Source organism: Elgaria multicarinata, chromosome 8, assembly GCF_023053635.1.
Source record: "Elgaria multicarinata webbii isolate HBS135686 ecotype San Diego chromosome 8, rElgMul1.1.pri, whole genome shotgun sequence".
Classification (NCBI taxonomy): Eukaryota; Metazoa; Chordata; class Lepidosauria; order Squamata; family Anguidae; genus Elgaria; species Elgaria multicarinata.
Genome location: NC_086178.1, coordinates 51,713,318 through 51,728,126, shown reverse-complemented (window position 1 = coordinate 51,728,126; position 14,809 = coordinate 51,713,318). Strand labels below are relative to the sequence as shown.

General features: G+C 43.4%; 1 protein-coding gene across 1 annotated transcript in view; it reads right to left on the bottom strand.

Moving 5' to 3' along the window:
• Nucleotides 1–3,927: 3,927 nt before the first annotated feature.
• The window catches only part of C8H3orf70 (chromosome 8 C3orf70 homolog), a 37,286-nt gene continuing 26,404 nt past the window's right edge, over nucleotides 3,928–14,809 (bottom strand). Inside the window, exon 2 of the mRNA XM_063132345.1 lies at nucleotides 3,928–7,417. Coding sequence (XP_062988415.1) covers nucleotides 6,861–7,417 — 557 coding nt within the window. The 3' untranslated portion in view covers nucleotides 3,928–6,860. The remainder of the gene's footprint in view (nucleotides 7,418–14,809) is intronic.

Here is a 14,809-nt window from a genome sequence, read left to right as displayed (position 1 = left end):
ACCGTCTCTGACTACAAAGACTCAGGAAGAAGTAAGGCCATCCTTTCCAGGTGTACAAAATAAGGATTGTTTTGTTCCAGCTTGAAAGGAGATCTAGGCTTGAGGTGGAGTTAGAAGTACTTCTAGGAAAGGATGCTCAACGTGTGGGTGCTGTGTTGCCTATTGACGGGTGATACAGTGTTGCCTCGATTAGATTAGCCACTGGGGAAGGTTGGGCATTAACTTTTTTAGGAGGCCCACAACAGTGTGGACACTCCCTTAGTCTTTCCAATAGAGGGTTTGGGAAGGAAACTTTGGCTTGCCCTAGTTTGCTGCATTCTTTCCAGACAAAATGTAAGCTTTTGAGCCACACAAAGGGGCACACAAGGTTGTGAGAGAACAGTAGTCTCTAGCAGCAAAGGAGGAAAGGACTGAGGTGCTAGGAGAAGAGCCAGGGTAGCATCTGGGACGTAAACTGACTGGCCGAAAGGAATGGAAGACTTGCATGTGTTGAAAATACTTGATTGGTTTTGATGGTATAGGAGGAAGAGTCATCTGAATGCTCCATTTGATATGTAATGCATGCGTCTTATGTCCCCTCCTATTTCATCCCTTAAGAAAGTAAAGCCTCCCAGCCTCTTCTAGCAGTCCATTGTCTTACCGTTCTTCAAATATTCTTTTTGAGATAGGGTGACAAGTACTGTTCAACTTATTCCGACAAAAACAAAACATCCATAAGAAAGACAGCCTTATATGACCAAGCAATCTTGATTGTGTAGGACAGGCTGTGTTGAATTTGTCTTTGTTGAAAGGAAAAGCCAAATGTTCGTGTTTGTTTAATGTGTAGCATTCTATTTAAAAGGCAGGATAATAAGGAAGGAACTCATCTGTCTTGTTTCATTGTAAATGACTTGCAAAAAAGAAGTTGCTTCTCCTGATATAAATAACTTGACTAAGGTGACCAAGGTCTTCGCTAATTGCCATGCTGAAGCAGAGCTGTATCATATTCAGATTGATAAATCCAGCAAAGAATTATTAATTCCAGCAATTTTTGGATTTAAACACAACCTTTACATATTCTGTAATAAAAACTCATGTTTTCCAGGGGCTGACGGAGGGCATTCCTTCACTTTGGGATGGCACCTCCTCCTGGAAGCACATAGGCAGGGCCAAACCGTTGCTGCTTCTGATGGAGGAGCCACCCAGATCTCCCAGACCGGCTCTGCACAGTGAGCCACTAGGTGAGCTGATGCTCCTAAGAAGCCCAGCTCCTGTTGCTAGTTAGCTTCCTTTTCTTTCTTTCTTCTTCCTTTCCCCCCTCTGTTTTTCTTCTATACTCCTCCCTTCTTCTCTGAATCTAGGCAGGGCCCAGGGATTATTTCACCTAGAGTCCCATGACAGGGGTTCAATGTCAAGCGTCCCCTTCTGCACCCTGTGGGCAGGCAGGTTGACTGCAGCTGCCAGACCATGCTTTGTGCAGCTAGAAAGGCTCTTCCGCACTCAACCTTTTCCTGACACCAGGAAGAGCTAGCCACGTTGCGCCTCTGCTCTGATCTCTTCCCCCTTACCATAGCGTAGAGAGAGTGGACGCAAAACTACTGATCTTGGCTGCCAGCAAATTCCTGGCAAAACTGCAAGGGAAGAAAATGCTGGACAGACACAGGGAGGCCTGACGGACTCAGAAGCCTCAGAGGTGGGCTTTTCAACAAGAGAAGCAGCCACAGATCAGGGTACAACCATAATGCCACAGGGAGACTGCCCCATGGGCTCTGAGCTGCCACCCTCATGCCACATTTGCCAGGTGAGGGGGCAATTTTGCTGTTTACCTCATGGGTTCAGGATCTGGTGACCCAGAGGATAGCCATAGCAATATCCAACAGGGGGAAGGTGGAGACCCAACTCCAAAGAAAAAGAAGGGGTGAAGAAGGAGAGCACATAGATCAAGAGACAGGACTACTCATAAGCATAAGAAAGTTCATAAACCCAGATCTTCCTTTACATCCCCTTCATGCTCCATGACCCCAAAGGGATCCATCTGCATGGAAATTTGAGCTTTTTCCCATCAACCAATTCCAACTCTGATGGGGTTGGGGGAGACCCTGGAGCCTTTCCAATGCCTTTGGCAAGACAAAGGGAAAGAGAGTCAAAGGGATTTCATTAGGCCTGGATTCCCATTCAGATCCTAGAGATGAAGAGGGGTTGCTTTTCGGCTAAAGCGTCCCACGGACTCCAGCTATCAAGGGAGGTCCCCAATCCACAAGGTTCCAGAGGTGGTTTCGGTCAAAAAAGACAGAAGGCAGCTTTCCCCTAGGAGCCTGCCAAGCCCAATGCTATTCCTCTGACAGAAACCTTTGACGAAATTTGGAAAACAGTATGGGCTAACTCAGCTAAGCCAAGAGCTGTGCATAAGCTATCCAATGAACTTTATTCACTATCCAGTAAGGCCATGGATTTACTTTAAGTGCTCGTGCATGCACTATGGACCCAACCCAGGGATTGTATTTATTTCACTTGTTTTTCATTGTATTTAAAACTCCTCCTCTAAGATGAGATCAAACTCTTATCCATTTTATAGAAACTGCTGCCAACAGCATTCAAACTCAAGATAGGCAGCTGTTCAGCTACTGAACAGCAGGTAGTGGAATAAGCAGTACAAGGAAAGGTGCATTTCTTGTGTATGCCTAGATACTTCAGGGAACATAGCCTTGTTACTCAATTGGTTGTTAGTTTACAAAAAAAAAAAAATCCTAGTGACAAAAGGTTAATCAACCAACATCAGTCAATGAAGCCAACAAAATCCATCAGACTGGCTGAAGAAGCACTGGCAAATACTGTTATTGTATAATTTCTTCTGATGGCTCAGCCTTCACATATGGGATGAGCTTTCTGGCCACCTCTTGCTCAAATCTGTCTTTTCCCCTTCTTCTTCTTCTTCTTCTTCTTCTTCTTCTTCTTCTTCTTCTTCTTCTTCTAATCGAAACTTGCAGAAGCAACAGAAAACAGTATGTAGTAGAGGGGAGTATATTCAAGTGGACATTCACTGACTAGCCTCCTGAAAAGATAGTTGGTAAAAGAGGAAAATGGAAATCTTTTATTTCCATCTACCAAAGAAGTTGCAAGATTTGTAACTGATTGCTAATGAGAAGTTGCTGCCCTTTTCAAGTAGTTTTAAATAAGCAATTTTTATGTAATTTTTTTTGGTGGGAAATAAGATTTATCTAGCACAGTAATTTACGAAAACAAGCCTGTGTGCGCCAGTTGCTGGGGAATATGGGCGGGAAGGTGCTATGCATCATGTCCTGCTTGTTCATCCCTGGCCGAGGGCTGGTTAGCCACTGTGTGAACTAGATGGACCCTTAGTCTTATCCAGCATGGCACTTCTGATGTTCTTATACACATTTGAACTAGGGAATGGGATGTTAGTGGAGCAAAGAGGTAACAGAGCCTGTTGTTCAGAGTTGCAGAACCTCAGGCCTGTGGTCCTGATCTCGCCCTCTGGTTTGCTCTGGATAGCCGTGTCCCTTTCTCCCAACCTCTAAATAATCTGGTGGTTTCCTGGCTTTTTGTGCATTTTCCCCATTCTTAAAAGTTGAAATGTTTCTCCAAAGGCTTAGTTCCTGGGAGTAGGGGCATTAAACTAAAATAAGCTGGTATTTTGGCCCCACCCATTTTGCTTTCAGCCCCACCCACTACTGGAATGCAGCTCATGGGAACTTCTGCAAAATGGAACTTGGCTCTCAGACAGAAACAAGCCCTGCACCCATGCTGTTGTGTGAGCCTTAGTTCTCAGGTGATTGCTGCCATGTCCAATTCAACTGCAGTTCAACAGCTTCATGCTAAAGCACAGTACATCTGAAAGACAGCATCAAACCACACCACTCCCCAGTTAGAATTCAACATTTTGTAGTGGCACGGAATTGTGTAAAAGAAATCTGTCTTACTCTGTGCTTGTGCAAAATCAGTCTTCACATTTATTATTTTGTGAGAAGTTTACATGAAACAGTTGGGTACCCTTGAGAGTACTTTGAGACACAGCATTATGTGCTAAATCATCTAACCAAATCCTGCCATGGCCTATACCCAGGCAATCTCCTAGGAAGCCAGGCACCGTAGGATTTTGCCCGTTGTGCTTAAGACTTTCAAACAACAAATTTAAGAGATTAACATTGTATGCAGCTATTGCTAATTAACAGTTTGATAAAGTGTGTCCCATATAAGTCTGTACTGAATTATTCCTAGATCATTCCTCAGTTCAGAATATATTTTGTCTAATCTTACACCTGGTTAGATCGTGGCTGCTAGCCTGCTGAGAGGAGAGTGTGTCACAATTTTTCAGTGTAATGAAAGAAACTAAAGTGTACCTTCAGAAGCTGCCCTGTTTCTGCCCCCAAATGTAATTTGCAATTTCTTCTATGGTTCCTCTGCTATTGCCAGAACCGGAAAACCTGACTCCTTTCACCCACAAGAGAGCCAATTGCAAACTAATACAGCCAGACAAGGTAAATGTAATACCCGCCCCCACTATTTAAAATAGTTGAGAGTAATACAATCTTATTTTATGCTTTGTCTTCCCACTATAAAAGCCGTAACAACAATGCTTAACAGAACAGCACCTGAGAAGAAAAACTTCAATAATCCCAAAATAACAATTAAATTCTATAATGAATTAGTGTTTCTCTTTAAAGAATAGCAGAGTATCCTAAATCTTCAGAAATGCTAAGAAAGGATTTACCAGTTGCGATGCCCAGAACGGAGTTCCTTAGCTCTTTGTCAAGAGATGCATTTTCATATAACTCACCAGAATAAATATTTCATTTTTTTTCTTAGGGTATTATTTTTATAATTTAAAGTACAATATTAGTTTATATAGTAATTCATAACACACATTGTAATCTAAATGCTTTCTAAAAGGTGCCTATGTCAAAGTGTATGTATAAAAATTAGTAATGTGTCAGAATAGTGTTTAAAGAGCAGCATTCGACAACACAGCATAAGATAATCTAGTACCGAGAGCTACAACTGTACATATTTATATGTTTTCATTCTTACCAAGACTTATGGATAGTGAATTAACCAAAGTATTATAAAATAAGACTATATTTAGTCAGAGGTACCCTAATGTAACAGGAGAATTGTTCAGTTAAGATGTACCATATGGAGTCAAAGCAAAAAGCTCACAAAAAAACTTGTGGTCACAACTTGTAGTTTGGGACGGTCTTGTCATATCCATTGGTACATGACTTCTGAAGTGTTCTATAATTTTCTGACTGTGAAGTATCAAAAATAAAACAACCACCCTTCCCCAGTCCACCATCTAGCCTTAAAGCTCAAATGCCCACCATCCTTGAATTGATTAGCAGGGCATTTTTCCCCATAGGACAACCTGTTTCTGGACAACTGAAGTCAAAACACAAATACATTAGGGGGTTTAAATGCCTGCCTGATTGCTATACATCTTTTATCTGTTCTATATCTATTAATGAGCTACTATTAATAAAGAGAGTTGGAGGGACACAGCAGGAGAAGGAAAAGGTTAGACCAATTAGGTACTTCTTTTTCAAGTGGTCTTTAATTGAATCCAAATGCTCCAGCAGCTACAATGACAATGGCAACCTCTCTTTTAGCTATCTACATTTATACCTAATGGGCATGGGAATGGTCCATTTAAACAGTTAATTTGAACCCAATACTAAACTTAAATCTTGAACTATCACCAAATCAGAGTAAGTAGAAATTCATGGAGCAATAAATAGAACAGAACTATTACACCCAGTTGCCTTATTTCAGTACTGAGCTGGTTTCTAATGTTCAATCACTTTATGGTCAATTCATGCATCACTATTTGACATAGTTTTGAGTTTTGGTGTACATGGATTGAACATATCCACAGCAGAAAGGGTTGTGTGGATGTATTTGTCATAGAAGTTGCTAGCATGCCACCGATTAGCTATGGTGGCGTTGCTAAAAAGCACATCACAGGTTCATGGCAGCTGTTTGCTATGAGCAGAAGGCAAGGGCACACACTGTTTTATCAGGGGTGTGGTTCAAAAACATGAATGGTTCAAAAATAAACCAAAGTTTAATTGTGTGAATATGCAATAATTATGGATCCATTTCAGGTTAGCAGCTCTTTTATATATGCCATGCCTTTACAGATAAATCCAGTTTGCCCTCTGTTTTAACATATGAACCAATTAAAGTATTATAGGTCAGATTGAAGACCAATGGAACCAGGTCAGTTGGCAGTGTAACAACCCTTGCTATGAAGGATTTCAAATCAAGCCTCTTTGTCATTCTCTTGTTCTGGAAACAGGGTTCCAGTTATCAAGGGTGTGTTGTGCTTATTTTGGGAACCCCCTGAGTTTCTCTGCAGCTGGCAAAAAAGGATGATGTGTACAGGTTATTTGGAAAGGAGTACACTGACAGCAGAGCTTGTAATGAGAGGAATGGCCTCCAATCTCCTATATAAAACAATAAAAATGAATTAAAGAAGGCCTGTTTGTGAATTCAGCTCTGCTCACCAAGCATATGGCTAACCTGCTATTGGTGTTTTGCAAGAGCATGAAAGGCTGAATCCTTGTTCCAAAGGAGTAATCTAAAACCAATTTTTATTTTGAATTAGTAGGAGTAGCTTCCAAGTTTGCCTGATCTTTGCAAATTATCTGTCCCTTACTGAAGTCAAGGATAGTCTGTAACTAAAGATGTAAATCAGTGACACATTTTAATCAAGCAACTAATTCATAGGTGGCTAAATACTGTCAACTCTAGTTCTTGTGGTGTATCAAGTGCACAGGGGACAGGACCTTTCAGAAAAAGCCAGTATAAATGCTAGAAAACCAGTACTGTTTTAAGTATGCCTAGCTAGCTCCCAGCTCAGCATTTCACACTGTGGTTTCTATGGTCTCAATCACTTCTAGTTCGCATTGAGAAGGTGATAAGAGGGGACACTCATCCGGTTCCCAGCTACTGTCTGGACTATAATCTTCTTCTGAACTTAGCTCTGCCCCTTCCTCTGTGTCCTCATCACATGACTCCATATAGTGAGCCCCAACAGCATTGATCCCAGAGTCCTCAGAGCTGGAAGGGGAAGAGCAGTGATCTATTTTTGGTGTATTATTCTCTCTCAAAATTAAGGCGTTGCGTGTGGGGACCTCCTGAGGCTTCACTTTATGGGGGAGAGCAGGAGGTTGCCTCTGCACATAACACATCTTCCCATTGATGCATTTCACACGGTAATTGTCAATAAAGAGGTCCGAGATTGTGCAGAATCGTGGGGAGTCTGGGGGTAATGGTGGCTGGAAGACAGGTGCAAACTTCAAAAAGTGTTCCGTGAGCGAGACAGATATTTGAATGGTGTTTGTAGTTCCCCGAGGCCGAATAGGTATTTCAGTGCTTGGAAGCTGTTCTACTGGAGTCATAGGCTGATAAACATATTTACCTGTGGAGGAAATGAAAAGATGAATTAGAAGCTACATTTTATTTACTTTGTTTATTAGCTGCTTTCAAGATCATAGTCTTCACAAGGTGGCTTATAGAATAGAAACAATATAAAATAAAATTATGAAAATGAAATACCCATCGGAAGCAAATAGCATTAAAATGTTCAATTATAAGCCAGGGAAAACAGATGGGACAAACTGTATGTCTCTTGGAAGATAATTCCATTGATTAGGGGCTACTACTGAAAAGGCCCTATCTTATTTTCCAACAATCTTCTGATCTTGGTGGCAGGCCAATAAACTGATCTTAAAACAAGGGCAAATTCACCATATGAGTGTAGGCAGTCCAAATAACCACAGCCCAACCCATCCAAGGCTTTAAAGGTAAAAAACAACTCTTTGAATTTCTCTGGAAACACACTGGTAACAACTACAGCTGGTACAGGATTGCTGTAATATTATCTGACCGTCTAGTTCTAGTGAGTACTCGAGCAGCCATGTTCTGTACCAGCAGAAGTTTCCGAGTCATCTTGAAAGGCAACCTCACATAGCATGCATTACAACAGTTCAGTATGGATGTAATAAGACCAGTTCCACTTTTCCTAGTTAGGTTTGTAGCTAACATACTAACCAAAGTAGATGAAAGAGACTCCTGTGCTTCCACAGACAGTGACAAGTTCAGAAGGACTCCCATGTTATGAATATGGCTCTTCAGGGGGAATACAACCCCATCCAATCCCTCCATCCAGATCAACAGATTTCCCCACCCAAAATTATTTCTCCTAGTCTAGATTAAGTTTCAGCCTGGTCACTCTCCTCCACCCTATTCAATTTTACAGCCTCTCTGGGTTTCAAAGATGAAAAACAGAGGAAAGCCCAAACCTCCAGATGACTTCCTCCACTGGTTTCAGGTAGATGTTAAATAGCGTGGAGGATATAATTGAACCTTGCAGTATCCCAAAGGCCATGGGACAAATTCCCCAACACCATCATTTGAAACTGACTGGCTAGATAGGATATCTAACACACCCAAATATACTTCTCTATGCTTTCGACAACAGTGTCAGCTAAGGATAGTGTGTCTCTTCTGAACAAATGCTTGAAGATGGTAATGGGCTGGATGAGGAAAAACAAATTGAAGCTGAATCCGGACAAGATTGAAGTGATTACTGTCAAAGGCCCCAACTGGAGGTATGTCAACCAGTTCTGGATGGGGTTACACTCCCCCTGAAAGACTGCGTTTGCAGCTTGGGGGTGCTCCAAATGACACCTCAGATAGACGTGACGGCCAGGAGTGCCTACTATCAGCTTCGGCTGTTACACCAGCTCACCCCTTCCTAGAGTTGGAAGACATAAGGACGGTAGTGCACATGCTGGTAACTTCGAGGCTCGACTTCTGCAATGCGCTGTACAAATGGCTACCTTTGTGCCTAGTCTGGAAACTTAAACTAGTGCAAAATATGGCAGCCAGGTTGGTCACTGGTACATCTAGGGGTGATCATATTACACCAGCTTTAAAATCACTACACTGCCTGCCAATTAGTTTCCAGGCAAAGTATAAAGTGTTGGTTATTACCTTTAAAGCCCTACATGGTTTGGGTCCAGGCTACCTGCGGGATCGCCTTCTCCCGTACAATCTGCCCCACACACTCAGGTCCTCGGGGGAGAATTTACTTCAGCCAGCAAAAACTAGATTAACCACTGTTACCCAGAGGACCTTCTCTTTTGCCACTCCCAGACTGTGGAACGGCCTGCTGGGAGAGATCCGCCAACTCAATAGTCTTTCTGAATATAAAAAAAAACAATAAAGGCTGATCTCTTCCAGCAGGCCTACTCTGTCGAATTTTAAGATGTCTGGCTTTTATTTTAATAATGTATTCATTTTATATATTTTAATTAGTTTTATATATTTTATAGTATTTTTGTATTCTATGTTGTTCCCCGCCTCGATCCAGAGGGAGAGGCGGGTAAGAAATAAATTTATTAATTATTATTATTATCATATCATATCACCCAAGCTCAGCGCAGTTCAGTCAAGTGATCCATGAGGATACCATGGTTGATAGTATTGAAAGACGTTGAGAGGTTTAGGAGAACTAACAGGGATATTACTGCACAGAAACTAATTCGGCTATGAACAGAACTTTCATGTTCAGAGGCATTATGCTACTGAATGCCCGGTCCTCAGGAGCCACAGCACAGGAAGGCTACTGCCTTGCTTTTCTGCCTGTGGGCTTCCTGGAAGCATCTGGTTTGCTTGTATAGAAAACAGGATACTGATCAAGATGGCCCCTCCTGTGTTCTTATTTATCACTCAACCCCACCCTCATTCTCGGTCAACTGAAAGCAAATACCCTATAAATAATATTTTCGAGGATCTTTTCTCTTTTAAAAAAGCAATGTGCTGATTCCTCCCACCACCCCGGAAAAAAATTCCTGAATAGATTTATTGCATTTTACCTACTACATAACCAAGTCTTTGGGGAGGATGTTGGAATTTTCTGTTTGCTAGTACTGGATAACGCTATTGTGGTTGCAGCTGGTAACGGAGGAAATTTTAAAGCAGGAGACGAAAAGACTCCAAAGCTGTGAATGCCACTGGCGCTCTGATAATTCAGCTAAATAGGATTACGCAGGCTGTAAAATGAACTCTTATGCCATATTGAACTGGGAACTGAAAGCACTGTGAAGGAAGGCGTATGGAAGGAAAAAAGCAGAAAATCAGAACTTTGTTGCAAAGAATGAGAAATCTACAGCCCATTCAAAAACTGAAAAGAAAAGAATTTAGATAAAAGCCTTCTAAAATGCTTCTTACTTGCAGTTCATGAGCAGCTGTGTGACAGAAATGTTACAAACATGGAGGACTACTACTGTGTTTTCTGCCACTGTGATAAAACACCCAAGAGAACTTTCTATTGTCCTTGCCCACAACTAATTGGATCTATTTTTAAAGCTCAGCTAAAAAAAATTCTTTTTTCTAAAGCTTTTAAAACTTGATTTTGATCTGACTTTTATACTGCTAGTTTTACTCTACCCTGTGCCTGTTTGGTGCATTCTCTTCCCCTTCTTATTGTGGTTTTATTAGAATGTAAGCCTATGCGGCAGGGTTTTGCTATTTTATTGTTTTACTCTGTACAGCACCATGCACACTGATGGTGCTATATAAATAATAATAATAATAATAATAATAATAATAATAATAATAATTTTGAGAGAACACTTTCTGTTCTCTGACCTCTCCAAGTTCTTTAGTAATGAACTGGAGAAAAAGCAGAGTTCTTGGGTTGACAAACAAAGCAGCTAAGCCTTCTTTAGCATCTTTGTCCTTCTTCCTCTCCTGTACCCACACTTCAGGCTAGTTTCTTCTACCAAGATTCTCACTTTTTAGCCAGGGGCACATAACTATAACTAGTGGATCTAGGCATTAATATATCCCTCCAGTTAGAAACCCAGTCTTTTCATTTGCATGAATATGATGACAAAGTACTATTTTCAGTGTTAACTTATGTAAGTGTACATAGGTTAGTCCAGTCTCTCCCAACCTGGTGCTCTCCAGATATGTTGGATTACACTCTCAGCATCCCTCAGCCACCGTTGCATCTGGAAGGCATCACTTCAGACTACGATCCAGACAACCCAGAGCCCATCTGCATTCTGAAATTAATCCAGGCAGTGCTGGTACAACCCAAATGCCTCTAGAACCTGATGTGAGGCTAGAGTATCATCACAGGTTATGCAGGCCTCAGATCCAGCTGGAGCCTTCACACAACAGAATGAGTCCCCCACCCCAACCCCCTATCCTAGTTTGGATTTACTACAGGGGCTAGTGGGTAACCGTGAAGGCCTGGAATCTATTATATCTGCACAATACAACTCGGAATCTGAGAAATCACAGTCAAAGAATAGGTTCAAATTGGGCATTTACACCTGTTTTAGAAGCAACAGCATCACTACAGGCCACTCTTTCATTGCAACTTGAGCCCTCCCAGCTATCCCCACTGCCTCTGGTAAGTAAAAGAAAGTGGGGTGGGTGGAGATGAATGGCAAGAAGGCCACATAAGCAGGAGCTACAGCTTCCAGTCAGAAATTTCAATTACATTTCTGGATACCCTATGACCATTGAGGAAAATGCAGGTTGCTTACCTGTAACTGTAGTTCTTCGAGTGGTCATCTATGCATTCACACATATGGGCTTTGCGCCTGCGCAGAGACCAGACCGGAACCTTCTCTAGCTGAGTGGAACGTTTTTGGCGGGAACCCCTCCCCCACGCTACCGCGCATGTCCATGGGGTTCCCGCCCTTACCTCAGTTTACAGGAGTCCGACGTTGTGCCCCCATAAACATGAGTGTAAATAAAGTAAAGTACATTCCACAATAAAACAGTGTCATTTGTAAGTCTCACACCACCAAGTGGGGATGGTGGGTGGGTTGTGTGAATGCATAGATGACCACTCGAAGAACTACAGTTACAGGTAAGCAACCTGCATTTCTTCTTCGTGGTCTCTATGCATCACACATATGGGCGAATAGCGAGCTGACATACCTTTGGAGGTGGGTTGGTGCATCATCTGAAGATCTCTGAAAGCACTGTCCTCCCAAATGAGCAGTCCTGCCTCGCACGGGTGTCCAAACTGTAGTGCTTGACAAACGTGGATGGAGTGGACCACGTTGCGGCTCTACAGACTTCAGTCAGTGGAACACCTCTGGTGAAAGCCACCGACGTTGAAACAGCTCTGGTGGAATGAGCTGTTACAGGTTTCACTAACTCTAATTTAGCAATAGAGTAGGCCAATTCTATTGTCTCCACTATCCAGCGTGACAGTCGTTGGCAGGAGACAGGGAGTCCCTTAGAAGGCTCACCATAACAAATAAACAGTTGCTTTGTCTTTCTAAATGTCTCTGTCCTGTCTTTGTAAAAAGCAAGAGCCCTTCTTACATCCAGAGTATGCAAAGAAGACTCAAGAGGTGTAGTTGGATTAGGAAAGAAAGCAGGTAAAGAAATATGCTGGGACAGATGAAAAGTAGACACTACCTTTGGCAAGAAGGCTGGGTCTGTGCGTAGCACAACCTTGTCCTTATGAAAGATAGTGTATGGAACATCTATCCTAAGAGCTTTAAGCTCACTTGCACGTCTTGCTGATGTGATGGCTACTAAAAAGACAGTCTTTAAAGTAAGCAGCCTAAGGTCTGTCGAAGCCATGGGCTCGAAGGGCTTGCGTGTCAATGCTTGCAGCACAACTGACAGGCTCCAAGGCGGCACGATAGTCTTCACAGTCGGTATCGTGTTCTTCAGACCTTTCAGAAATTTCTTGGTTGTTGGATGGGTAAAAGGTGTAAAACCATCCACACCCCGGTGAAAAGATGTAATCGCAGCAAGGTGAACCCTGATGGATGCGAGCTTAAGTCCCTGCTGGAAAAGTGTCAATAAATAATTAAGGATGAAGGGCAAGTGGCAAGATTCTGGTGTTTGATCTTGTACTGAAGCAAAGTTCCGAAATCTTTGCCACTTTGCTGCATAAGTTTTCCTAGTGGAAGGCTTTAGCGCTGCCAATATAATGTGATCCACAGTCAAAGTTCTAGTTGCAGAGGAGGAGTTGCTGTTATCCTCCATGCAGTCATCTTGAGGGTCGACAGATCTGCGTGTCGAACCCTGCCCTGGTGTCGAGACAGTAACTTCGGTGTCGACGGGAGCCTGATGTAATCCCCTCTCGATAACCGAAGAGCGTGGGAGAACCACGTCTGTCGAGGCCACCACGGCGTGATCAGGATGCAATCGGAGTTGTCCATCTGGATCTTGGCTATCACTCTTGTCAAAAGTGGAAAGGGAGGAAACATGTACAGGAGATTTCCTCTCCAAGTCCTGGTGAAAGCGTCTCCTAGAGAGCGCTTTCCTTTTCCTGCCCTGCTGCAAAACTTGGCGCAGACTGCGTTGTCCTCGGTAGCGAAGACATCGACAACAGGGCGGCCCCAGTACCGAAAAAGGCTTTCCCGCACTTCTACGTCGAGCTCCCACTCGTGGTCGACATGGAAGGATCTGCTGAGAGAGTCCGCAAAGACGTTCTCCTTGCCGGCTACATGGATCGCAGTCAGGTAAGTCCTTCTTTTTATGCACCAGTTCCATATCCTGAGTGCAGAACGGTTCAGGGGGTGTGATCTTGTTCCACCCTGCCTGTTGATGTATGCCACTACAGTAGTATTGTCTGTCGCGATCAAGACATTCTTGCCCTCGATCATCTGTGCGAATGCTTTTACTGCATTTTCTACTGCCAGGAGTTCGAGATGGTTGATGTGATGCTCCCTCTGTGATCGAGGCCAACGACCCTGAGAGGTTAAGGAGCTGCAATGGGCTCCCCATCCTTCTAAGGATGCATCCGTGGTGATCGTTACCGAAGGCGCCTGTTGTTGGAATGGAACGCCTTCGAGAAGAGTCGACATCGAGAACCACCATTTCAGCGATGCCCTGACTTGCTTCGGTAACGAAAGGTAAGTTCGTCGAGCATTGAGCCTGAGATCGAAAGTTCTTAAAAACCAGGCCTGCAATACCCTCATTCTGAGTCTTGCAAACCTGATGACTGCCGTAGTGGCTGCCATCAGGCCTAATAGTCTCTGGACTGTCCAAGCCGATACTTTCCGCCGGCTCTCGATGTCGATGGCTAACTGCTGCAAGGTGTTTGCCCTGGTTAAAGGTAAGTATGCTCTCCCGTCTCGAGAGGATAGGGTTACCCCTATGAAGTCCAATCTCTGCTGTGGAGTCAAAATGGACTTTTCGTGGTTGACCCACAGCCCCAACGAGTCCAACAGGTTGAGGGTGGTTAGTATATCCGACTGGAGCGCCTCGCTGCTGTCCGCTACGAGGAGCCAATCGTCCAGGTATGGATAAACATAGATGCCTCTTTGCCTTAGGTGGGCGCATACCACCGCCATGACCTTCGTGAAGACCCTCGGCGCCGTGGCCAATCCGAACGGAAGAACGGTGAACTGGTACTGGGATGCACCGATCGAAAACCGAAGGTAAGCTTGATGCGACTTCCTGATGGAAATGTGGAAGTACGCATCCTTCAGATCCACCACTGCAAACCAAACTCCTTTCTGTAGAAGCTGCAGAATTGAAGTAACCGTTGTCATACGGAACTTCCTCGGGGTGATGAACTTGTTCAGCTGTCTTAAGTCCATGATCGGTCGAAGACCTCCATCTTTCTTCGGGACCGTGAAGTAACGAGAGAAAAATCCCTGATTGAGTTCCTCTGCGGGCACGGGAGAGATGGCTCCTTTCGATAGCAAAGTCTGTACTTCGAGTAGCAGAGGAGGGGATGGAGTCGTTACTTTCACGCCGGAAAAAGGAGGGAGGGCATCGAGCTCGATGGCATAGCCCGAGTTGATGATAGTGAGCA